Here is a 27,046-nt window from a genome sequence, read left to right on the forward strand (position 1 = left end):
TTTACTTTTCAGTTTGGTAGCTAATACAATTTGAAACCCACAGAATTGATAAGACAAAACGGCAAAAAAAAAAACAATAATAACACAATTGTTCATAATGCTAGATTCATTCAGTAAAATTGGATTTACACCATTGACTGATACAACAAATCATGACCTATAAAATGCGACCGTTGAAGTTAATTACACTCAAAAATCACCAAAAATAAAAAATGAAAACCCGCAAACTCAACCAAGAAAAAAATGCAAAAGGAGCCCCTTGCCCCAAAAGATACTAAAATTTTGAAAAAAAAAAAAGGGAAAGAGCAAAATGCCCGTTGTGGGCAGAAGACCAACCTATTGCTAAATTGCACATTACCACGCCAATGGTGATATTGCTTCCTAAGAAATATCCCATGTTTTTTTTTTTTACATGGGGAAAAGAATCACATGTGACCCCAGACGTCAAAAACCACCAGCCAGGGAGGATGTGAAAAATAGAAAGAAAGAAAAAAAAAATAGTATACACATGGAGAAGAGAGATGTAGTTATATGCACAGGACTAATACAGTGATTCAAAAGTGTATTGATAAGTATGCGACGCTGCAACCATGATTATCACTCGGAACGTGGAAGTAGGAACCCAAAACCAGAATTTTCACGAATTAATGATGGAGGATCAATATCAGCTATGTCTACTTGTTGCAGGGATTTCGAGATGTCATCCACCGTAAATGGGATGCTGCATTGATATATGAATTGTACATGTATGAATCATAAAGTGTGTTGGATTAAGTAAAAGATGGGGTTAACTACTCTTCAACATGAAGCTAAAAGGCGGAACAAACTAACCTCGAGTCATCATCTAATAGGAAAGAGCTACTAACAGCATTGTTGGAGTCCTCAGTCATCATAACTCTCATGTTTGCAATGACCTGTACAGTGAAGATTTCATTAATAAACTTGCCATGTCCTGAAAGCGGGGAAGGATTTTAAAATTCAAAAAAGTGACTGAACAAACAGGCTTAGTATTTCATAGGCCATATAAATCAACATTACATATTTGGTATTTTGAACTTACATCTGATGACACACTATGGGTGCCATATTTGTCATCCCAGTACATTGTGCTGATTCTGTATAACTGTTGTATGCTAAGTACCTGAACAAGGAGAAACATAATAAAGAAACATGAAGATATAGAGAAGGAAAAAATTCAGGTGAGAAATCTTGAAAGAGAAAGGCACTTACTGGGCAAAGTTCTTTAGTTATTTCATTCAAGGTCTTTTTGGGTTTTTGATGAATAACCTGAGTTACAGGGAAATGATCCATCAGTGGGTCATACGAGATCATTATTGGAAACAATTATTATACAAGAAATGCTATAAGATGAATCTAACCAGGAATCCTACAGCCTGTCTTATGTGTTTCATTTCATCCCATGCTGAACCTGCATACTGTTCGCAAGAAGAATTCGGGTAAAGGAACAAGCAAAAAATGGGAGGGCATAATAGTAATGATTGCCTACAGCTTACTTCCTCAGTTGCCTCATAGCACCACTGTTCTAATTCAGCCAGACCAGCTTTCACATACTCCCCATTACTGAATGAGCAACATTCACGTCGCAAAAGAAGACTGCAAAAATGTGCAAGGCAAATGCCACGCTGTTATCATGGGATTTGACCATACCCTTTCACTACATCATATAATCAAGTAACAAATATGCAAGTCCGTTTACACACAGACACAGAGAGAGATACCTGTTGAATAGCTGAACATTGATGAATGAAAATATTTGAGTGAACACTTTATGGACTAGGAAGGGAGGTACCTGTAGAACCAAAAAAGTGAGACTCCTAAAATCCCTAGAAGAAAAATTATAAATTTCTATTTTCATGAAAAGTTTTAGACTCACATGGTTCGCTTTCATTATCTTCAAATAACGGTTCAAGCTTTTCACAATGCTTTGCCAATGAGCAATTAAAGCTTGCTGAGCGACAGCATTTGCTTGAGAACGTCCCTTCACCAAGCTTGCCCGTGATGTCCTAGGAGCCTGCATTGTAATGAAAATATGCTTTTAAAGGCGATGGTGTGTATTTACTCATACTTGTTTGCGTCAGTACTCAGAAGATTACCATAACAAACAATTTCTAGAAATAGTAGCAGTAAGTTACCAGTTTTCATAACCCCCAAACCTACACATCCCCAACTCAAAAAAAAAAAAGTCTCATTTTCAAAACTGAAAATTTTGAACCAAAAATCTTGCCTGAAAAAAGAAATAACTTAGCAATAACCTGAATACACAATCCAAGCAGTGGAGAGATCTCTTTCTTTAGATTGTCTCTTATCATTCCATATATCTTCTCAAGGAAGGCAGTAAGCTGTTGCTTAAACAGTAATGCAGGGTACTTAGCCTCAATTTGCCGTAAGTCATCTAGTCGACTAAGCCCACGACCATTAAGAAACGAAAGCCCAGCACTTTGGGGAGATGCCCGTAGTCCCTAGAATTCATATTAAAACAAAATAAAAGCAAGAAAAGAAAATTAATTATATATTTGGCAAGGCTAGGATAAATTTTTCAGTAAGATAAATAATAACTTCTTACTTGAGACATCCTCCCAAAGAGTGAAGCTGATGCTGCTCTTCGCCTTTGTGGTGTCAAACTTGCAGACCCACTTGCTTTAAGTGTGTGTTGGAGCATCAGCAATAATGTTGATGAATTAGATAACCAATAGGCTAAGACATCATTATTATCCTGGACCTTCAGTAAGGTAAACATGGCTTACATTAATGATATTCTTTTCATCCAGAAAAGTGAGAAAAAGACAAGACATTGACAACTTGCAGTTTCTCTCAAACTAATTCCATCAGCCTCCAAATTCAAAGGCTTTTGAGAGCTGATGAATTTTATTGGCTAATGATGCACAAAAATTTTAAAAGCCAAACTATAGCTTACCTCTATGGCAGAAGCTATTGTTTGAATGATGCGGTCAAAAACAGTTGTTCTTTCAACTTCAAATGACCTCCAGTGAAGAAGACATTTGTATATTACACAAGCAGCAATTGGTTTGCTCCCAGAGAATCCCAAATTTTGTGATATACACTTGATAAGTAGGTCCTGGTTCTCCTGAAACACAAAAGGCAGATTAGTAGCAATAAATCAAGACTGCTATATCCATGAATCTACTACTCAAAATTAAGTATCAGATAAGATATTAGAATGAGTTTCAAAAAAGTGTCATGCATAACAATGGCCACTAACCTGCTGCTTTTCATTGAGGGATTTCTGAGGTTTTTCCTCAGATTCAGGCTCACGTATATTTGATATGGCAAGAGTTGTGTCCTGAAAAGATACCGAGAAGTAAGGAATATAATATAACCAATAAAGCATCTTATATCCTATGAATTTTCAACTTCCATTATCACAATTAATGATGTTCCGTACCGATGGAACCTTTGTTTCTCCATTTATAACATTTCCATTCTCTGGTGTCCTCTGCAAATTAATTAACAAATACTCAGGATATATTTCTCTAAGCTTGTACTTTACAATATGAGGATGTATAATGTACTATTAATATCTAATATAGACCGGAATAATCATTGTTCTTTGTCTGGCAGTCAAAGATTTCCCAGTTGGTGATATTGCCAGTGACTGCTGACGAAGTACTTGAATCTCAGATTCTGAATTGGCAAGCTTCTCTTCCAACCTGAAGCATAGAATGAATCAACTTTAAGAGGCTGAATGATAAAAAATAAAAAAGTTTCAATTAGACTTGGGACATAAAGAGCCACATGAAGAAAAAGGGACACATGCGAAAGGCGCTTGCAGACAGAAGCATCAAGTGAAGTAATGTGACAGATACATTTGAGTGTCATGACAACTGACAACCAGACAGGATAGGAAAAGGGAGAATTAATCTTGTCACTTATCAGCTCTGAGATGATAGGGTCCCTTTTCTAACTTTTTTATTTTTCTTTTCAACATTTTGATACAAAGTACTGCTAGTTTGTGTTCAAACAAATTTCTTTTCTACAGACCTTTGCACAGATTCCTGAAGTTGATCCACTTTTTGCTCTGAATCTTCAAGTTTCTTTTCCAGCTCTGCATTTCTGGCCTCAGCATCTGTATAAGCATTACGAGCCTCCTCTGCTGCTTTCCTTTCTGATTGCAATGAAGCCTGAAAAGACAAATGAGCATTTCATCCCTGTTGTTACCATCAAAGTTTCTAAAGACTTCAAAATAAATAATAACAAGCCAACAATATTTAAGCTAATTGCTCGGCAATCTCTAGCAAGTGGAGGTCGATCCACATTATGCATAATTTACTAACTTAAGATAACTACAAATAAAGCCTAAAATATTGACATCAAATGCCTACAAAAAAACTAGTTATTAATGACTGATTTATTGTCATCCTTGATGTATATCCTGCAACTTCATAGATTCATTGACATTAATTGATTCATTTATTCATTGTGTTGATTGGCAATTTCATCTGATTTTCAGTTTTTTACCCTAAGAAGTAGAAGTTGTAGCCATTGGCAGAACTTAAATCATATCAGTAGATGGAGCAATAGTCAATTCATTAAGAGTGTATATTTTAAATAGAAAATAAAATTATTTTTGCATCTATCCAAATCAAATTACCTATACAATCTCACAGGAGGGAAATAGACATAATTGCAGAACTGACCACAATTGTGCAGGTCATAATTCTTACCTTCAAACTCTCTACCTCAGCAGCTAAGGAATTAACCTTTTCTGTGTCCTGAACTATGACAGGTGTCTCCTTAATAATTGGAGGAGCTTCCTCAATAGCTTTCCGAGCAGCCTCTTGCTCTTTTATGACTCTAGCATTTGCTTCCTCCACTTGTATTTGCATTGCATGCAAAGCATCCTGTAACTTGGCAATTTCTTGTGCCTTCTCCTCTTCCAAATCAGTCTGTTATTAAATTAAAAAGTAAAGTCTTACTGGTTAAAACAGATAATGATGACATTTTACAGAAGATTGAAACAATAGTAAACAATAATAAATGTTAGAAAATAAAATGGCATAAATTACCCTCAAACGTTTCTCAAGCTGCAAACGCCATGTGAGTTCTTCCACGCGTTTTTCCAGTTTGTCTTTTGCTTCTTTTAGAGCTCCTGTTTCTCGGGCAGCCTAAATAAATTTAGAGCAATGATTATAATGTGCATATAAAATGCTAAGTGCATTAAAGCTTTTGTGAGCAAAGTTGCACTCAAGAATGTGATCAAACCATCTTGAGCTTTCTGAGCTCTCTCCTAGCAACCCTTCTCCTCCAACCACATTGAGTAGTTATTACAGCTTTCTGGAGACCCTTATAATAAGAGTATGCAACATGGCAACGCAAAGTAGCCTGAATGTTAAGAAAAGTATTCAGTTAATATTCAAATATCTGAATAGCGTTTCATAACTTCGTTGTTTTAGCAATGATGTTGCAATTTTCATCCAAAAATCACATTAATTTTATAAAGATTCAGAGAACATGATCAAGCAGTCGTAGTTGGACCTGTATGATGATTGCAGCCTTAGTTTGCTTTCTGAATCTGAATTCATTCCGAGCAGTCATTGCCCTTAAGCCAGTCTGCAATGTGATTGCAGACAACCTTACTGTTAAATAGGATTCCCTGGCAGTGTACCGCCTAAAGTTCTTTTGAATCTTCAAAGCAGCTGCTTCCCTTCTCAACTGCTCATACAGTTTGCAGGCTAATATGCCTGATTACAGTGAAAAAAACAGACAGGTCATAAACAGGATAAACAGTTCAGTATGCTCAAAGCCAAAACTAAAAGTATCTGAGAACCACGATTGAATTTCAAACAATATTTCTAGACTTCTACTTCTGAAGACCATCAGCTTCATACATTGCTTTTGAACTTTTAATGACACTAAAAACTAACCTCGCCAATGAGATTGCAACATGATTGCAGCTTTACGTAGCGCAACAAACTCCTTCCGTGCAATATATGTCCGGATTTGCCTTTGAATGGTTCTGGCAGCATTTCCAAGCACTTCTGCCCTTCTAGCATCTAACTCAGCCATCTGACCAGCTCTGAGGAAAACTTTGGTCTTACCTATCTGCCATGCCAATCGTTTTAAACAAAGTTTAATACAAATTACAAACCCACTGATTAAATGCACAGGGATTCTTATGTATGGATGATCACACAAGATCTTTAATCATGGTGGAGATTAGAAACAGATGGTGACTTTCAATATCACCTTTGACAGAGCTATAAGTGCTAGATAGCATTTGACATATTCATGAAGGGTACATTCACTCATCAAAGACACTTAAACGAGTAGCACTAATGATGGAAATGAAAAGCAGTTAGCTATCCAACAAATTTGGATACTTATGCGACAGAGATGAAAAGCTAACAACTGGGAAGGGTGGTCTCCAAAAGGACCAGGTCCAATATGGAGTTTGTTCTTATGGTCATCCTAGTTCGGTTACACTGCAATTAGTCATGGTTTTCACATTTCCGAACCATATTTTGCATGGAACATGTTACGGACAAACCAGTCAGTCAATACCGAACCCTAGTTTCATTGTAAGATTCAAAGATGTAAGCAGAAATTTTCATTATACCCCTACTGCCATAAATCCAATGGTGCTAATAGCCCATGCTTACAAGCATAAAAGGTGCAGCGTGGGCGATACATCACATGTATCAATTATCAATTCGTGGCATGCTTAAGAAATTACAGAATTTTCAAAAATCAAGTAATCCCTCAGCTATTCTCCATTTTTGCTTGGATCTCAGCATACTTTGCCCTTCTGAAAGGAGCAAGGACAGGAAAGTGAAATTACATTTCCATAATAGACGGGAACTCCCCTTAATCCTCTCAGCCCGTTGTACTTCCTAAATGCCATGACCACAATTAAACGCTGTAAGGTTGTGTTTTTATTACCTGATAACCTTTCAATCCCATCTTATCCAGGATCATTTGACATGCAACCTTGTCATCATGACTGCACATATACACACACAAAAAAGAAAATGGTAAAATCATATGAAGTAGGGAAAGACTAAATTAGGGAAGCTACAAAAGATTTATTACATATACAACAACATCAACAAATATACCATAAAGGGGACCATTACATAGTGCAATGGTACAAGTCTTTGGCTAAAAAAGTTCGAAAGCACATGTTCAAGTTCTGTACCAGCAACTTCATGAGAAAATATTGAAAAGAAGGATCTTATTCAGAGCATCTATCACAAAACCTTGTATTAGCAAGGGACCATGATGCATTTTTTTTTAACTTGAGAAGATTATCAATGTAAGCATCCATATATTTCCATCTCTATTCCTAAACTTATTACAACTACAAAATGATAGGATTTACAACTTACTTTCCTTCCAAAATTTCCGGAGCAAGAACACCAAATCGGTGAAGAAACTCATAAAATGTTCTTCTTGTTGGATATCCTGCACAGCTGATCCTAATTGCCTCAAGAACACCCTAGAAGAATGAAAATGACACAAATAACTTCATCACAACCATCAAAAGGACCAGTTTTGATAATTTGGAGCAAAACAAATAGACATTATTAGACTGCCAAATTATACTCACTCCACATCGTAACTGCTGAATTATATTGGCATTCTCAAAAATTGCAGGCTTGAGGGCATTGTTTGGCTTCACACATCTGATATAGTGAGGCTCTGTTGAATTCAACGTCTCCATCAAAGATTGAAGTTGTAGCTGCAATTTTTAAAACATTTTTTGCTTATCATAGAGGAATTCATATAAAATTCAAAGTTAAGAAGTCAGCAGTTGCAATAACAAATGAAAGAAAAGGATCTATCAACTATATCATCTGTCTCTAGAAATCATTCATGTTAAGACCATCAGCACATTACCAAAATTGGTGCATAATAATTTGATAGTTATCAGAATGACTGGGTTTATGATTTTTGTAAGCACTGCAATGTGTATGAGCTTCCTTAGTTTTATTTTCTGCATGCTTAACTCCAGAAGGATACTCAATTCTGTATCTATTTTATTTGACTTCCTCTACAGGCCATGTTATCATTAAAAGTCCACAGAAAACAAAATCTTCATGGTTTAGATAACATGGAAATGAAATCATGAACTTTTTGTGATAATGTTGAGACAAAATTACCATTTTGGTAGAAATAGTTAAGCATCACCCATTCAGACAAAATTCTAGGAGCACATTATATAACAACCCTTAAGTACTGTCCTGCCATCAGCCTTGCTTGCCCAACCCACAGTTTCAAACAACCCCTCCCCCCACCCCCCCCCAAAAAAAAAAAGAAAAGAAAAGAAACACCGGGTCAAACAACCTGACTTCTATATAAAGTGTACTGGTGAACTTAACATTTTATTTCATGTGGTCTTCTTTTTTCCTGTAAGGTCTGAATTTTGTTGTGTGACCAGGACTATGACAAGGCCCAAAACCTGAGTTATAGAGTCATGTTCTGAATTAAGGGTCAAATAGTTTTATAATCCCTCTATTTAAGTAGGTTTGAAACATTTTGAAAGCTTTACTTTTCCAATGACAATTAGTTTGTATTTTGTAACACCTGGCACTGGGATTAACCAATAGGTTATCTGTAAAAAAATTAACTTAGATAACACCATTGAGAAGTATAGTTCATCTGATAAATAAGGTTGATAAATGGATCAATAATACCTTAAAGCGTGATCCAATGGACGAAAATTTGGATGATTTTGAAGACTCCTCAGCAGGAGGAGGAAATAGACTAGCCACAAAAGAGCACTTTGAGGCTGTCAAGAGATCCTGATGTTCAGCCACTACATAATCTTTGTTCTTGTCAAGGAACAAATCAGCCAGATAAGTTACCTGGGGAGAGGACAATATAACATACAGTTGAGTTATCCAAATAGTAAGAGAAACTTCATAGAGAAATATATAAGGCAAAACAGGTTACCTCTCCAGCATAGTGAGAAATAGTAAAACTAGTACGAGATAGTTTTGGTTTGATAAAGCGCTTGTTGTTTTTGAATGTCTGGAACAACTTCTGAGCAAATGTTTCATGTGTGGATTTAGGAAACATACTGCATCAAACAGCCAAGAAAACATGAAATCAACCAAAAGCAACAATATAGTACAGGAACATGACTGACAAAGCATTTAGTTTCTTCTTCATTAAATATGTTGAGCATCATATGCACATGTGCAGAGAAGCACCATAAAGTACACATCAACTATAGTGACTTAGGTTCCCTAAAACTTCAAAAAGATAATATATCAAAAAGAGCAAAATATTAGCCGCATACCAAGCTTCATCGAGAAGTGCAATAATTCCTCCAGGTTTCTGCGGAAAGATAGAGCAAGCAATTGTAATTATGCAACATGATGCATGAGAAGTCGCTGAAGAATACTTAAACTTATGAAGAAACACAAACATATATTCTTGGAAAGATTAGCTCATATAAGTTAAGAAGAGACAAGCAAGCAACATTGAACCTTCTCTATCAAATCCAATACATCCTGGTTATCAACAAATTCTATGTAGCTCCAATTGATTTCTTCTTTTGTGTATTCCTCCTGTTCCATTTTAAAAACGTGCTGCAAAGACAAAATTACGATATATTCAGAATAAGTATGGTCAAGGTATCATCTGAAGTAGGGGAAAAGAACTATGTAGAAGTTACCAAACCTGATTGAAATGCTGCTGCAGTTTTTCATTAGTAAAATTGATGCAAAACTGCTCAAAACTATAAATATAAGAAAATAGAAGAAACCTTATTAGCTACAACAGTAAATATTCCATTTAATTGTATTTTAAGGCAAATGTCTTACCTATTAAACTTAAAGCTCTCAAACCCATAAATATCAAGTACTCCAATCAATTGTTTTGAGTTTGGATCTTGTCCAATCGAAAAGTTGATCTTATCCACAAGCCTGATGGAAACAGACAAAAATGTTTTAGAAGTTCATGCACTATGGTTGAATACAAAGTAGAGATGAAGTTTCTTTACCAATCAAACAAGCGAGAATAAATTGTCTTAGCTAAGGCATCCCTGCTACCCAATGCAGCAACAGGATCCAGAGTTCTTTTAATAATTTCTTCTGGGGTAACCATTACACGCTTTATTAGTGCATCTTCCAAGCTCTTGATATCACACCTATTATATATATTGTTTATGAGGCATATTGATTAAAGAAATAATATATCCAAGATAAGAAATCAAGAAATATATTCAAGAAGAAGATGAATAGGTCATACTTGAGCAGTTCAGCTGTTGTATTAAGATGGAACCTAGATTTCTCATCCTTGATAACCGACGAGTCAACCTCAGCTCCCTTTGCAAATTCAATATTCCCGAGATGTAAAATGGCAGCTACAACACCAAAAATTGCCTCCTGAAAGAGTCATTCATAGTGAAAAATATGAATGCAACCATAGGTGCACTGTTTTTTCAAACAAATTGAAGAGAAGACTGACCTGCTCTTCCTCGCTGATTCCAACTACATCCATGGCCCTTATAGTTGCAAGGTACTCCTGAGCATCATCTACCCCATCCAAAGCATAGCAGCTCGATTGATTAAGGTAATGGAAAGATTTAGGGTCTCCCAACTTAAACTTTTCTCTAACCTGATAATTGTCAGAGTGCATTATCAATCAATGCCTATTATTAGCAGCATAGGCAAGTCTAAATGCACATGAAAATTGATGCCAAAAACAATAAAAGCGAAGCATTAATACCTCAGGTGGTGCAGCACAAAGAAGGTAAAAGCAGTGGTAATTTCTTTCTGGATTTGAAATTTGGCAAACTCGAGACCGTTCCAGCAAATATGTACGAACAGCTGCCCCAGATATCCTCCCATTCTTGTCAAATTGGATCTCAACAAATTTACCAAAACGACTACAAAGTACCAAGAGGCAAGACAACTCAGACAAACACATAAACTAATTCAAAGAAATGACAAATCAAACAATTGATTGGAGAAACCATTGCTTTTATATTAAAATAGACCGACCAGTGGCAATGGCTGAAACATGAACTGACCCTTGATCCATCTTTTTAAAACCTCTTTAGACCCAACATTTGATATTACAGATAGGGAGTGAAATAGGCAATCATGTATGAAGAAGGTTGTAATTTTTCAAATCCTATAGCAAACATCTACTCACCTTGAGTTGTTGTTCCTAACAGTTTTTGCATTTCCAAAAGCTTCAAGAACAGGATTTGACTGCAAAAATTAAACATCCAGAAGTACCAAGTCAGGCAAATGCTCCCATTCTTTTCAATTCCCTGGATGTATAATAGCCATTGTAGAAACTATATAGGAATTACATTTTTAGGCCAATAAAGAGGAGGCCAAGAGGGTGTTAGGTTTTAAGATTCATCTTACTTCTAGAACTTGCTGTTCAACTGTCCGCCCTTCAACTCCAGATCGACCACCAAGGTATGCAAGGTATCGCATGAGCATTTTTGTAGTCTCAGTCTTACCAGCACCACTTTCTCCGCTAACTAGAATTGAGTTGCTTTTTCCCTCATTCATCATTGCCCTGTTTACACAATAAATCAGAGAGAGCATTACTTGGAAACATCTGATGTAGAACAAAGGGTATTTACCTATATGCAACATCAGCAACAGCAAAAACATGAGGACTCAGCTCTCCAAATCCAGCCCCTTTATATTGTTCCATCATGTGAGTATCATAAAGGTGCGGTAACCTTTGGAATGGATTTATAGCAATCAGGATATTTCCAGTGTATGTCTGAGGAAAGTAGCAAAGAATAGCAATTCAGCATGCAAGACCATGATGGCTTTGAAATTAAATCTTCAATTTCTTTGCTCAAAATCTATTTCAGCATGTGAACAGAAAAATATCTTACATAGATTTCATTAAGTTCATATCTCATAGCCAAATTATGCAGCACTCCAGGCTCATGCAAATATGAGAGCTTTGTCATGTCATCAACACCTCCAGGAGATGCTTCGGTATCTTTTGGAAATACCTTTGAGATATTTGTCACAGCCTGCCATCAGTTCTTTGGTCAGCAATAATACTAACAGTAGAATCTACCCCAAAAATATAAGGAAAAAATAGCAGAGAATCTAGTAGATGTAAACATCAAAGTTTTGCTTTGAAATGACTAAATGAACTTTGGATGCACACTTCAAACTATATACCAACAGATTGTTCCGACCAACAGCTAAGCTAGAAATTACTTGAGCCTTGTCTGCCTTTAGAACTCGTAAATTATGTAGTAGGATTGAAATAGTAGAGTTAATCAATCACAAACAAGTTGACATCTTATGGGAAATTTTATTCACATGAATAAGTAGCACATGTTACAAATATACATACCAACATAAAGCTAAAATAAACTCACAGTTTTTCCATTTGTTAAGTGGACATGAACTTCTTCACCACTGATTTTAAAAACTTCTCCATCAATCCATGCAAGTTCTGTATCTTCAACCCATACATGAGAACCTACAATAATGTTAACTGGAGCAGCCTGCACATATACAAAAGTATTAGCTGTGCAAAGAAAGAAACAAAGTTTACAAACACAAACAGTCACCGTTTGAAACAAGGTACCCTCATAAACAAAGAAGTATTTCTTAGATTCTGTCTGAATTTCATAACAATGGCATTAAATTCTACCAAGCATTATTTTGCTGCATGCCATATATGTTCAGCATCCAAGAGAACCTATAAATTTTCAGCCAATGGCACTCACCAAACTCACCAGCATAGTAAAATTGCCTCACTATGACATCCTCAACCTCCTTTTCAACTGCCAACTTAAGTCTAATTATGATACTAATAACTACCACCAAATTCTTACCATCCAAAACCCAAGACTAAAAGTTATTCAATATCGATGACACTGGCATGGATGATACTGCCGACTAAATTTCTCCACTATTTTATTAATTGTTAGACATCGAGTGAGAGCAAATAATTTTTAGTACGAAAAAGACTTCTATCTTATTATCCTAAATAAATATAAACTAAGCAGAGCATTGGAAAAACAGTCATCCCAAGTCATGCTTGTAATCGATGGGTGCTTAGAACTTAACTAACCTACAGCCGACATCAAAGCCGCTGGTAAAGATATAAACAAAATATTATAGCACCGATCAAATGTTGCTCTACATCTGAACTGCATTTCGATTTTTTAGTCAAAGTAATGTAAACATTCAAATTCTCTAATCTTAAAAACTTATATATTTGAATATTTTTAATCTATAATTCAAAAAGCATTGATGATTTTCCAATATAACACGAAAAATAAAAAATGCCATAACATGGAATACATCAAAGAATTTCCTATCTAATATTAAGATTGTCAAAGCTATTAAATATATAATAAATAAAAATGAAACAAAATATAATATCTAAAAAAAAAAGTAAAGTACGGATCAAATAACAAGATGCGACGTTCAACTGATTCAACTCGGCCAAAAAAATAGAAAAACAGCCGAAGCAATCAAGTACCATGGCGATTATATGCGGCGATCTTCCTTCTATCAACTCATCCGAGACACGACTGAGTCGAGGGAAGGCGGACTCAGCGAGTCAGATCGGACCAAAAAAAAATGAACTGGTAGCTCAAGAGTTTTAACGATAAATACTTTAGATTTTCGAAGAAACCGAAAAACAGAAAGATGCGGTTGAATTCACAAGAAGACGATAACAAGAACAAAACAAAGGTTTTTTCTCACGAATTTTGCTCTCTTTTCCAAATTTTTTTTCCTTTTTTCCTCCGAAACCAAAATGAAAAAAATGAAGCAAATGGAAATGGCGAGGTGGTTTATATACAACAGCAAAAAGTTTAGAAGGTTTTTTTTCTTTTCTTTTCTTTAAAATTCTTTTATTTTTGTTACTGGTCAGCTGGGGTCCAAAGGCCGGGGTTGGCGACGAAGGTCTAGTTGGACATTCGTGGTCGCCACAAACAGTTGGGATTTTCGGTATTTAAAACCGACAGTAGTGAAACTTTTTAGACTAAACTATGGCTTTTTGGGGTTTTGGTCGGTGTTTAAGTCTTATATTTGTCATTATTTACGGTATTTGCCATAAGTTAAGTCCAACTAAGCAATCAAAGGTGGCTAGTCATTTTCAAAAAAAAAAAGAGCTTTGATTAAGCAAAAATCATTATCGAATTTATCTCTAATATTTTGTTTGTCAATGCTATTAATTTTATATTTGAATTTACTTTTTCCCTTTTCCTCCCATTTTTTCCTTTTAATGCTAATTACTAATATTTCAAAAAAAGGGTAAATTTTTAATTTTTAATTTTTAATAAAAACAAAAGAAAACGTATTTTTATAATTTTGTAATTTTGGGACATTACGCTATGAAACCCGGCCACCATTTCCTGGCGCGTAAATATTTTAGCTATATTTTCGGTTGAGAGAAGATTTCCTGTGTTAAGCACTGAGAATATTTTACGGTACGCATAGATTACCAAAATCTACAACGTCCTTGTGATCTCATTACATTACGTGAAAGGGCTGAAGCTTTTGGTGGGTCTGGCAGAAAAACAATGAAAATTGGACACGTAATGAGAGCAATGTGGATTGAATCGGAGCTAATTAAATAATTCAGATGTGAAGAGACCGCAGGCGACAGAGAATATGAGAGAGGCTCCGCACATGTTGGGGCAAGTGGGTAATAACAGAACAAACCATGTCGAGATTACGAAAACATGAAGAACACGACAAAGTAAATCGTTTAAATGACAAAATCCTCCTTTTATTTATAAACTGCTTTTCTTTGTTTTCGCCGTGCCTGTAGTCATTCCTGTTACTAAGCCACGTAAAAGTGAAAAACTGTTAATGTGGCAGTAAAAAAATAAATAATGTGCTTTTTTTTTTTTTTTTGAGAAATACATATTGATGTTTAGAAATAGTCACGTGAGTGATTTAAATTTATTATTATCATATTTATAATTTTAAAGCAACTTTGCCATCACATTATAAATTTTAGAACACATAAAGAATGCTTAGTAAAAATTTTTTACAATTCAAAAAATAATTTTGACAATGATATGATAGGAAAAAATAACTATAAAACTAAAATCTAAATTTTTCTCTTCATATTATTTATTCTTTATTATAATATTTTATATTAAATATATAATTTTATCATTATATTTTCTACTTAATATAGTAATACCACATTGTACTTTTCAATGGATCTTAACCTTATTTTCCTTGTTATGTCATTTCCAATATTTTTTTAATTATAAAATAGTTTCTAAGAAATATTTTATAAAATATTTTCAATTTTTTATTTTTATACTAAAACTTCTCAAAATTTAAAAGTGTGCTAATAAATTTATTCTAAAATTAAAAATATAATAATAAATTTAGATAACTCACATAAATAGAGCAATATTTGTTGTTAATTTCAGTAAGTACTGCAAAGAAAAGTTTCATAAATTCAATAAATTTATCCAAAACACAAATGCATGTGGATATGCAGTATAAATGCAAAATGTGTAAATTTATCCATAAGCATGTGCTATCATATATTCATAAATTTAATTAATGCTCTAAATATTTTTAACATTCACCTAAAAAAATTGAAGCTTAAACATGATATTTAATCCAAATATTTCACCTACTCTTTTTAAGAAAGTAGATTTCATTAATATTGAATTTTAATTTTAAATACTTGCTATTATTTTTTGCCAATTTTCTTAGACTTTAACCTCTTTTGTAAAAAACTAAAAACCTAGATTTATAAATTTATTGTTGGTAAGCCAATGGGTTTTCATTTCTTTTAAATATTGATTCTTTTTCGTTTTGTGTTCAATGATGGAAAAAAAAAAAGTAGATGAAGATGGGATTCAATTATAAGACCATGAGAAATATAATAGTAGTGTAATAAAAACTTCGAAGATGACGATCGAGCGTATAGAGGGATGAGAAGATTGGGTGAACGAAAATATTAATCATTTTAAAGCATACATGAATGCTTTAATCATGGTACTTAAAATTGATAATTCAATATGTTTTTGGTGAGTTTTGATCTGATTCAATTTTTAACATTGATTTTTTTTTAATTATGTTTTGGGTCGAGTTAAATAAAGTAATAATAAAAAAAATAATAATCAAATTTTAGGTAAATCTGATTAGATCCAATTCGATATATATATATAATTTTAATTTATTATTATTTATTTAATTTTATATTTATATTAAAAATAATATTTTATTAATTTTGAATCGGATCGAATATAATTTATATAGTATCAAATCGAATTTCAATATTAAAAATAAAAACTTTAAATCAAGTTGGATTCGAAAATAACATAAACTCGTATTGACTCGATCTAATCCATTGTTATCTTTAATTGTACTTTCACTCCAACTATCAATATTTATATTAACAACTTAGTTGAATAGGCTTACACAACTATTTTTAATAAATGTATTCAATAAATTTAACTTTTAAATTTTTATATTTGTAATTTTATATTTTTATTCTCGTATCGTGTTCTCATAAAAATTAATATTTATATTATTTATATATATATTTAATATATATACATATGAACATATATCTATATTATAATATTAATATTGTTATTATTATTATTATTATTAAACAATACCACCAAAGATATAGATAGGTAAAAAAAAAAAGAAAAGAAATGAGGATTGGATGAAACAAAGGATATTATAAATAATTAGGTATTGGAACATATACGGTTATAGGTAGAAGAAACAACTAAATGCAGTTAATAAATATTTTTAGAAAATTCATATTCTAACGTCTTAGAATCAATAACCATTTGAAGAAGAGTAAAGAAACTTTCTTCTTTCGAATAAAAAAGAGTAAAGTCAAGAAGCTTAAATACAACAACTTCAAAAAGCAAATCTTACATTAACTTAAAAGTCAAGTCACCTTAATTTTTATAACCTAAAAAATAAATACAACATTTCAAGTTTAAAAAAAAAAAAACATTGATTAAGATTAATTCGTCTGGAATGTGGAGACAAAAGAATACCAAAAAAAAAAAAAAAAAAACCATAAAGACATGGTATTATTTTTGTACCAGCATTTGTTTTTGTCCACACAAAAATATCAGACGTTAAGAACAAGATCAAATTGAAGTTGTTAATAAATTAAAATTTTGATTTTGATTCGTACAAATATTTTAATCTATAGTTTTTGATAAATTTAAGTTTTAAATCTGTAATTTTTTTTCTTTAATTATAAAAAAAAAAAAAATCGATGGCTTAAAGCTTAAGTCTTTGATATCGAAAACTAGGGAGTCCAGGCCTCTAGGGCGCATTTTCTGTCACTGCATAAAGGCGACAAACAAAAGTCCTCACACCACCACCACCCACCGCCTCCATCGTCAAACATGGCTTCTTCTTGCTCACTGTTCCACTCATCTCTCGCCTCCAAATCTAAGTTACCATTGCTTCATCATCAAAACCACCCCAAATTCAATCGGCCTACCCCTACTGTTATCTCATGCACTTCCTCTTCCACATTCGATCCTTCCGCGGCCACCAGTTCCTCTAACAACAACTCCCCTTCTCCCCAAAAGAACCGACGCCTTGCCGATGAGAACATCCGCGATGAGGCTCGCCGCCATCGTTCCACCGCCAAGAACACCTTCTCCGCCAAGTACGTTCCCTTCAACGCCGGACGCGACTCCATTGAGTCGTACTCGCTCGACGAGATCGTTTACCGGAGCCGTTCCGGCGGATTGCTCGACGTTCAACACGACATGGAGGCTTTGAAGAAGTTCGACGGCGCGTATTGGAGGGAGTTATTCGATTCGCGAGTGGGGAAAACCACGTGGCCGTACGGGTCAGGAGTTTGGTCCAAAAAGGAATGGGTTTTACCCGAGATTGACCCGGACGACATCGTTTCGGCTTTCGAAGGGAACTCCAACCTGTTTTGGGCCGAACGGTTTGGGAAACAGTTTTTAGGGATGAACGATTTGTGGGTTAAACACTGTGGAATCAGCCACACTGGCAGTTTCAAGGATCTGGGAATGACCGTTTTGGTCAGTCAAGTTAACCGTCTTCGCAAACTGAAACGACCCGTTGTTGGAGTTGGCTGCGCTTCCACTGGTGACACGTCGGCTGCCTTATCCGCTTATTGCGCTGCCGCTGGGATTCCTTCCATCGTCTTTTTACCGGCGAACAAAATCTCCATTGCTCAATTAGTTCAACCGATTGCAAACGGCGCGTTCGTTTTGAGTATCGATACCGATTTCGACGGTTGCATGAAGTTAATCCGGGAAGTTACCGCCGAGTTACCTATTTACCTTGCCAATTCATTGAACAGTTTAAGACTCGAAGGGCAAAAGACGGCTGCCATTGAGATTTTACAGCAGTTTGATTGGGAAGTTCCAGATTGGGTCATTGTTCCGGGTGGTAATTTGGGGAATATTTATGCTTTTTACAAAGGTTTTAAAATGTGCCAAGAACTAGGGCTTGTTGATAGGATACCTAGATTGGTTTGTGCCCAAGCAGCCAATGCTAATCCACTTTATTTGCATTATAAATCAGGGTGGAATGAGTTCAAGGCAGTTAAGGCAAATACTACATTTGCCTCAGCTATTCAAATTGGTGACCCTGTTTCTATAGATAGAGCTGTGTATGCTTTGAAAAATTCAAATGGGATTGTTGAGGAAGCGACTGAGGAGGAGTTAATGGATGCCATGGCGCAGGCGGATTCTACGGGGATGTTTATTTGCCCTCATACTGGAGTTGCATTAACTGCTTTGATTAAGCTTAGGAATATTGGGGTTATTGGAGCTGGGGACAGGACTGTTGTGGTTAGTACAGCTCATGGATTGAAGTTTACACATTCTAAGGTTGATTATCACTCGAAGAAGATTCCGGATATGGCTTGCGGCTTTGCTAATCCGCCCGTGCAAGTGAAGGCGGATTTTGGTTTTGTTATGGATGTGCTGATGAAGTATTTGGGAGATAAAGCTCCAAAGCACTAGGTGGAGCATTTTGTAAGTTTAGCAGTTTGTACTCCTTGAGATCTATGCTTGGTTTTAATTTTGGTGTTCCCTTGCTTTTTTTTTTTTTCGCTTTTTGTTATATAAATTTTGGTCTAGCTTGTGCCTTACTCAGTGTAGAAATCATCTGTTAGCTCCGTAAATTTTTTGAGTCTGAAGCTTAATGGTTTTCTATTTAGATCAGGATTTGTTACGATTGCCTCAATAACTTGTTCAATAAAAGGTTTATGTATGTGGCTTCGGGCGATCTGACATGCGAGCTAGATAGATGATTGTGCCTTGAGAATATGCTTACCTTTACTCTGCATTCACCCGGCTAAGTTTGTATCTATGTGGAGTTATGGGCTGTAAGTGTTTCTTCTTTATATACGTATCATTCAAGGAAACTGCTCAACTAATTTATTTCTTAAGTTTGGAATTTGTTGTGTTTGTGGGCTCCTTGCCATGAAATTGTTTATGATGTACTGTTGTTTTTTCGACATGTGGAAAATGAAAATTACAATTCATTAATATTTTAAAGAAACTGCTTATCTGATTCATGTGTAAAGTGTGGAATTAGTTGTGTTCATGGCTCCTGGTCATTTACTGTCGTTTTTCCAATGAAAGAGATGTGAAAATGACCATTCATTTTCATATTTCATCCTAAGATTCTTTATGTTCTTAACTTTCTAATCCTATAATGGTTATCCTAGCAGAATAGAGACATATCATTTGGTGGTCTAGTGTGTTACTTGCGTGCAAGAGAACTCCAATGGAGAGATACTTAGATATAAATATCCATGGAAGTTATACCAAACAATATGCTTTTGTGAAATATGGACTTAGTTATTTGTATTCTAACCGTTTCTAAGCTTCAAAGAATGATATAAATAAAGGCCAAATATATGAAATAGCCTGCTGCAATAGAAAGACCAGTATCCTGTTAGTTAAAGTGTATTTTGATAGGCAATGCTGCTGGGTGATAATATGCCTCATTAATAGATATGGGTCACATGGGGACTCCGTGATCTGGAGAGTTATCATGGTGATGACATTATTGAGAAGGATATCCTTATAACTGTTAGAAATTTTCTCAATTCATTTCATGTTGGTTTATTTTCTGTGAGCCACTGGTGAATCAAAGGTGTTTTGTGTTGTTATTTCAATTTCAAAGATACTCCATCTGATTAACGATTACATCTTTTTTATATTATCATAGCCGTGACGACGAGAGAATGAGCAAAGTATAGTCATACTGGGCAGTGGTCATTCTGTTTTCAGCTGCTCCTCTATTGACTTGTATGGTTGAATATTTGAAGTGAAATGAGCTTCGAAACTGCCGATTGGTTCCTCAGGTATTTATGATTTACCGAACAAAGAAGAGAAGCAGATCATATTCCCATGGGAATCCATTTAAGAGATCCCCATGTCAAATTCTCCCGTCTTCTGCTGCCTAAAGAGAAACAACCATGAATAATTAAACTAATAGCTGAAAGCTTGAATATTTTTAAAAAAATTTAACATATTTCAAGGGATTCTCCTGTCTTTGGAACTGGGGTGGGTTGGCATTGCCCCCAATCGTCCTTTCATCTCGCCTCTGTTTGTTAAGAAAAGGTTAGGGGAAAGATGATTTAGCTCAGGCTGTCATTCGACTAATGCAACTTTCCTATCGTAAGCTGTAAGAGATGGCTTCCAAGAGATTTGCTCCTTCTGGAGGGTGGAGGCTTTTTAATTTTCTTTTGCGAATTTAACAGAATCATAGAAAAGCGAAAGAAAATTATAACTGAATCGGAAGAACCATGTTTTAAAGACATCAAGACTTCAGTTAATTACGAGTGTGCGAGAATTTTATTTCATTTTTATGAAAAACAAGAAAAATAAACAGAACAAAATCTAAAGCCGTGTATCATATTCATTGGATCAGTGACAATTTAACATGTGGCACCATCTTGCAATCAAATTAATCCTTAATGTTTTTTAATCTCAACAAGCCATGAACACTCAAGAACAATGATACAGTGATATACTCTTGTCATCTGACACACTAGCAAGACGATCCCCTTGACCAGGTCGAAATGCCACTGCCCAGACCTGGTCTGTGTGATTGCTCATTGTCTGTATAGCTGCTCTCATCTTAAAATCCCATAGTCTTACAGTTTTGTCACTTGAGCCTGTTGCAAGAGCCTCTCCATCAGGGCTTACATCCACGCTCAACACCCAGCTAGCATGACCTGACATGGCCCCAATTATAGCTTTCCCCTCAGCATCATAGATATGCACATGACCATCATCTGAGGCTGAGTATAGCGTCCATGAATCAGGTTCAGGAGCAAACACAAGAGACCTAACAGGCATGTAATGGCCTTCAAGGTGATGTAGAAATTTGGCACGAGCTACATCAAAAATGGAAATTGTGCCGTCCATTGAGCCACAAGCAAGTCGTCTTCCATCAGGACTCCATGCTACAGAAAGGACAAACTTCTTGCTGCTGCTTTTATCAGAGGGCTTGGGTCCTTCAGGACGAGGAATTGATAAAGTTGCAACCAACCTCCATGTTGCAGTGTCCCACAGCTTGATTGATGCACTACCCCCACCAGCAACCGCAAGTGTTGTACCCTAATTTTGAGAGCTAATGTTAGAAAGCCACTCAAAACAAATTCGAAAAGAGAACTTAAACTCTTAAAGACATTCACCATAGATCTTAATCATAAGTCATCATCAGGAATATTGTTCATCATAAGTAGTAAGCTTGATATTCAAAATAAGATTATGACTACAACCGGAAAAGATATTAGTTGATTATCATAGAAACCCCAGTAGATTCTTTAAAAGAAGACTTAAAGACAGATATTTTACAATGATACAAGTAGCAAAGAGGATCTCCTACTTCAACGCAAAACACACGTCTTTAGAGAAATTTGTTAACGTTAGATCTTTAAGAATAGTGACATAACTTGTCGGTGAGATCTTACTTTGCCAAGCTTAGCTTCATTTAAATTATTGTTTCATGATAATTACTTGAATCACAATATCACTTATTACAAAGGAATAGGAAAAAAACAGGAATACTCCATTTTGCCTAAGATGTTCAATTAGGCCAACATGGTAATTCTAATTTAAATATTCAAACAATTCATGTGATTTTTTTTTCCATTTGAATAACACTAAATGGTATCTTTATAAGTTGCCTTCAAATTTAAAAGATTCAAAAAAATTCCTAAATTGATCACTGTCTCATAGCTATAATAAATTCTCCGAAAGTTGTACTAGAAAAGATTCAAATAAATTATTACCTTGGGATCGAATTGCATTTGCCAGACCTCAGAGGGAGGAGCTTCGAGAGTGGCGATAGTAAAGTTGGTATCAACGTCAAACACGCGAACCAAACTGTCCAGTGAGGCGGAAGCGGCGATCACGCCGGAAGGATGGGCGGCCACGCAGACGACGCCGAGGCAGTGGCCGGTGTTGGTGCGGACGAGTTCGAGCTCATCGGGTTTCCACAGCTTGACGGTTTCGTCGAGGGAACCGGTTAACAGGAGTGCCGGACGGCTGTCGGTGGCGGGAACCCACGTGGCAGTCCAAACCGACTCGTCGTGGGCGTTTTCTACGGATTTCAAGCCCGCCAGTTTCATAGATTTTGCCATCACAAGAACCCTAGCTAGTTTTGATTTTACAAGTAGAGCGCGAAGTCAGGGTTTTTCGGAGTTTTAACTCTGAGGTTTTTAGAGGGGGAAGTGTTGTTGACGTTGGGCCTTATTGACTCAGATATTGCAGGTCAAGCCCGGCCTTATTGACTTTGGGCCATACATACAAATCCATAACAGACCAGCTTATTATATTTTCTATCAAGTAAATTGTAATCCGAAAATAATATAAAAGTTACAAATGTTAAGATTTAAATAATAAATTTGTTAAATATCATTTTTTAAGGATAATTATATAAATAATTTAAACTAACCCTCAGGTTCCCATTTATATATTTGATAGAAAAAAATTGTGAAAAAAAGTTTCCAGTATTCAATGGCAGTGGAGTTTAATTAGCAGAAAAAGAAAAATATGTATTAATGTACACTTGAATAGTTGGTGAAATGAAGTTGATAATACTGGCATGAATTGTGGGCAATATGGGTGATTAACTGATTATTCATTATTTATTGGATATTTATGAAGTTATGAACTATAAAATCTTTTTTTATTATTATTTTGAGCCAAATCATATAAAATATTAAAAAGAGGCGAGGGTTGGAGGGGGAGGGGCCAACAGAGGGGGAAGAACTGATTTGGTGAGACATTCTATCAGTTTTCAAATTTTCAATCATGATATGGCCCATGGCATTGGCTGGATTGAAGAAAAGGAAAAAAATAATAGATTATTAACAAATGGCAAGTTTAAAGCAATTTGTTCACTTTTTTCGCTTGGCCTCATCGTTTGATTTGAAGCAATGAATATGAATGGGACCAAGAAAGAGATTTTTTTTTTTGAATTGTTGCTTTTGATCGGGTTTTATTTGCTTAAGCACAACTTTAACAGCTGCTGCTGCTGGTGCCTATGATCCTTTGTCTATTGTCACGCTGAATTCAAGTCCCCGCTCTAAAGAATGTCTTTTTCTGGCCAACAATTGCAGGCATTCAAAACATGAAAGAAAGATTTTAAATTGCAAACTCACACCATTTTTAACTACTACAAGTGAAAAACAAGGCTCCAATAGATGAATAAAAAACACCATTGGAGCCCCATTGTTAATACACAGCAAATTCCTGAACATGATTCTAGTATGACACCAAAACAGAGAGAAATTCAAACTTGTAATAATCAATCTCCTCCAGCTTAGGCTCCAACTGGTGAACAAAAAAACACAGTCAGAGCCAATTGTGCCATGCATCCATGATTCAAATCATCAGAACCTGAAAAAGAAACCCAAACTTACAAGGAGCTCCATGAAGGTGAACAAAAAATTTGACTCCCATGGAGCTCATTTTTCATTCCTATTTATATAGTGTATTATCTCAGTCATAATATTCAGTCAACTTCAATTGATCGAACGTATACGGAAAACCAAATCAACCAGGAAAATTTGGGAATGTTTGTTCTTCAACTTTGTTTGCTGGATCTCAATCTATATCCTTTGCTTCTCTTTCATGGAGTTTATTTTCTCTAATTTCCAGTCATCCCTGAGTCTGGCGATAAAGATCTCAGCTTTAGCGTTAACATCAGGACTGGGACAAAACACACGGACCCCTCCAACTCCAGCACCAAACCCAACGCCATCATCACCGTCCATCATGCTGACTGTCTCCACATCATCTTTGCTTGACGAAACATCAACTTCCTCCAAGTCAGGAGAGCTACATCGAGAACTAGGACTGCTTCGTATCTTAACAAAATCCCCACGAACCAAAAATTTAAAGTCTGGCATTTTAAATGGTGGAGGAGGTGGCGCTGGCGGCATCGGAATTAACGGTGACTGTCCACCGCTGTTCACGTTCTCGTCATAATAACTCGTATTTGCTTTTGTAGGCAATGGTGGCCTACCGCTGTTGGCCGTGGTTCGTCTCTTTGAAGGTTCAGGTGGCGGTGTTGGTGGTGCGGGTGCTGGTTTGGTTGGTGGCGGAATCTGACTCTTATGCTTTGATGATTTTTTTGTAGGAAAAAAAGCAGGCAGCGCAGGTGCAGGTGGTGGAGTTGGTGGGATATGAGTGTTTTGCTTCGATGATCGTTTTGAAAGCGAAAATGTTGGTGGTGGTGGTGGCGGAGGAGGTGGTGCATGAATTGAATGGATTTTTTTGCTTTTACTACCCTTTCTGAAGAGATTGTATTTTTGAAAGACGGAGGACGGTGGTGGAGGAGGTGGAGGAGGAGGAGGAGGAGGAGGAGGTGATGGTGGTGGTATGTTAGTAGAATAATAAGGTGGTGGGTTATATGGAGAATGCAAACGATGATCTTGCTGACGATCATGGTGTTGATCCTTTACCTTCTGTTTCTTCTTTCTCTTCCTTAACGAAGCAAAAACCATCTTTATTTCCTTGGTTGCGTTACTTTTTCTACGTTCCAATTTCGCATACCTCTGCTCTGATCTATTTCCCACTTGAATTAGTGGTGAAGGTGGTGGCCTAGGAGGTGGGGGTGGTGTTACTGGCTGTGGAGACCTAACTTTATTGAATCCAACATGATCGTTTTGAGTCACCTCCTTCTCTTTCTGTCCAACAGCTTGATAAGTTCGTCTTGGTTTATGGCGTGCAGCTGGAGGTGGAGGCGGTGGTGGAGGTGGTGTTGAAGAAGGTGCTGGAGACTTTGAAGGAGTTGATGAAGCAGAAGAACGAAGCACAACGGTGTCAACAGGAATGACCTTGGCTTCGAATTCTTCAAACCCACTTCTCCAGCTCCCATCATGATAACTTGTTGAGGATCGATACTTGTTTAATTCAAAATCATCAAAAAACCGAAACCGATCTTCAGTATTAATATTTTCCCACAAAGAGTCCTGCCTCAGATCTGGATACGAGCTACTGCTTCTCTTCAACCTCCTAACGCTGGTTGCCGACGATGTCGTGTTGATCGGAGGATCATCAAAGATCTTCCTTTCTGGATAATCAAACCATTGCTGCGAGACAGGCTGATGGCTTGCCTTGTTATTGTTACTATCATTTCTAACACTGCTGCTGTTGATGTTGTTATCATCGTCGTCGTTTCTTCTAGCAAAAACACCGCAAAGAATAGCAAACAAGACAAGGAAAATGTTAAGGGAGTCCCAGCTTTTCCTGACACCGTTGGGTCTAAAAATCTGAGTGGTGATGGAGAGAAAAGGAGGGACTGCAAAGAACATGAGAAGCAATGTGATGATGGGTAAGAGAATGATAAGAATTGGTGGGCTAAAAAGAGGAGATGGTGACCGACGGCGAGGCACGGAGTTGGTCAGCTGTGGCCATAACGGTGGAGGGTCTCCGGCCATTTCCATGGGAAGAGGGGTTTTGAATTTTCTCTGTGTTTAGTACTATACTTTTTTTTATCTTTGTGAGGCGAAAGACTTTATAAACTATACAAGGAGGAAGCTTGACTTTAGAGGAGAGATATTTAGCAGATTAATTGGAAACTGCATTAATTTTTTTGTATTTAATTTTATAATAATGTGTCGGATATAATTAAAGTATGCACTTATTCAGTGACAAGAAAGGCATATATAACCATTTATTGTGCTAGTAATTATTTAGCAGCATTTTTGCACCTATGCTATCCAAGTTATAAATTCACCTCCTTTTATATCCCTTTGAATTATCCCACTTTAAAATGTGGTTGCAATTTCCATGGGCAGTCAAAATAATTTAATGGGAGTAAATCTTTATATATATATATATATATAAAGCTTACTCTTACATGGAATAAGAAAGAAAAAGTGGTTGGATATACGTGTTTTTGCTACGGTTTCAATAAATCTATTTTGCTAAGGATAAGATAATGATCATGTGATAAGTAATATCATAATTAATTTTTAATTTATTCGATTTCACATTAAATATTTTAATAAAAATAAATAAAATAAATCAATCTGATTACTTAATAAAATATCGAGTTAAAACATAAGAAGAGATTATAGTCGTATCAAAATCCTCTAAAAGAGAGTAGATAAAATAATAATAATATTATAAAATTAGATAAAAAAAATATCACGTCAAACACTTCAAAAAAATAAAAAAATATATTTTAATTTCATATCGGATATGAAATGAAAGATTACTGGATATATAAGTATTAATGTTACATATCTCAATAAGTCAATTTTATAAAGAAAAATTAATGATCATGGGATAAGATAGTGTGAAAAAAGATTTGTATGTATTAAGATTTAAATTCTTTGAGATGTTATAACTTAAAATTGATTGCATGAAATATGTCATGGTTTTTCTGTCTTTAAACACGAGAAACTCTACTTAATTATTATAAAGATGATATTAATTTGAATGATTGGATTATTTCTAACCTAAACAGTTTTCGGTACACAAATACTTTCATGGCTAACAGACAGACAACAACATGAAAAGCATATATATGCAGATTCATACGCCAACTTAACTAATTGAAATCTCTTACACCATTTTCAA

General features: G+C 35.6%; 4 protein-coding genes across 5 annotated transcripts; 1 reads left to right on the plus strand and 3 right to left on the minus strand.

Annotated features, from left to right (window-relative positions):
- Positions 1-88: 88 nt before the first annotated feature.
- Positions 89-13,958, minus strand: LOC111285282 (myosin-17). 2 transcript variants are annotated; one of them, XM_022874639.2, is made up of 39 exons: positions 13,468-13,958; positions 12,353-12,481; positions 11,852-11,995; positions 11,588-11,733; positions 11,364-11,520; positions 11,143-11,201; positions 10,714-10,873; positions 10,453-10,602; positions 10,234-10,370; positions 9,986-10,132; positions 9,807-9,908; positions 9,664-9,721; positions 9,471-9,572; positions 9,281-9,318; positions 8,932-9,058; positions 8,673-8,843; positions 7,586-7,717; positions 7,365-7,474; positions 6,919-6,979; positions 5,904-6,081; positions 5,515-5,720; positions 5,242-5,361; positions 5,046-5,144; positions 4,704-4,925; positions 4,021-4,160; positions 3,572-3,689; positions 3,425-3,475; positions 3,242-3,322; positions 2,936-3,106; positions 2,585-2,740; positions 2,274-2,480; positions 1,895-2,032; positions 1,740-1,810; positions 1,515-1,614; positions 1,380-1,436; positions 1,231-1,287; positions 1,061-1,141; positions 832-914; positions 89-721 (listed from the first exon to the last, which is right to left on the minus strand). In XM_022874639.2, exons 1-39 carry the CDS (start codon positions 13,468-13,470, stop codon positions 598-600), a joined length of 4,593 nt encoding a protein of 1,530 aa, XP_022730374.2. In that variant the 5' UTR covers positions 13,471-13,958; the 3' UTR covers positions 89-597. The 2 variants fall into 2 exon arrangements, with proteins under 2 accessions (XP_022730374.2, XP_089619267.1); XM_089763141.1 differs by having other exon boundaries at positions 8,673-8,838; positions 8,927-9,058.
- A 3,265-nt stretch (positions 13,959-17,223) lies between these two features.
- LOC111285020 (threonine synthase 1, chloroplastic-like) lies at positions 17,224-19,493 on the plus strand. The gene has a single exon (XM_089763142.1). It carries the CDS (start codon positions 17,348-17,350, stop codon positions 18,950-18,952), a length of 1,605 nt encoding a protein of 534 aa, XP_089619268.1. The 5' UTR covers positions 17,224-17,347; the 3' UTR covers positions 18,953-19,493.
- A 1,334-nt stretch (positions 19,494-20,827) lies between these two features.
- LOC111285021 (WD repeat-containing protein VIP3-like) lies at positions 20,828-22,674 on the minus strand. Its single transcript, XM_022874230.2, has 2 exons — positions 22,243-22,674; positions 20,828-21,565 (listed from the first exon to the last, which is right to left on the minus strand). The coding sequence occupies exons 1-2, from the start codon at positions 22,591-22,593 to the stop codon at positions 20,951-20,953; spliced, it is 966 nt and encodes a 321-aa protein (XP_022729965.1). The 5' UTR covers positions 22,594-22,674; the 3' UTR covers positions 20,828-20,950.
- A 930-nt stretch (positions 22,675-23,604) lies between these two features.
- On the minus strand, positions 23,605-26,008 carry LOC111284495 (hydroxyproline-rich glycoprotein family protein). The gene has a single exon (XM_022873154.2). It carries the CDS (start codon positions 25,903-25,905, stop codon positions 24,067-24,069), a length of 1,839 nt encoding a protein of 612 aa, XP_022728889.2. The 5' UTR covers positions 25,906-26,008; the 3' UTR covers positions 23,605-24,066.
- Between the last annotated feature and the right edge of the window lie 1,038 nt (positions 26,009-27,046).

Source organism: Durio zibethinus, chromosome 6 (genome assembly GCF_047325235.1).
Source record: "Durio zibethinus cultivar Kanyao isolate XHJ-2024 chromosome 6, ASM4732523v1, whole genome shotgun sequence".
Taxonomy (NCBI): Eukaryota; Viridiplantae; Streptophyta; class Magnoliopsida; order Malvales; family Malvaceae; genus Durio; species Durio zibethinus.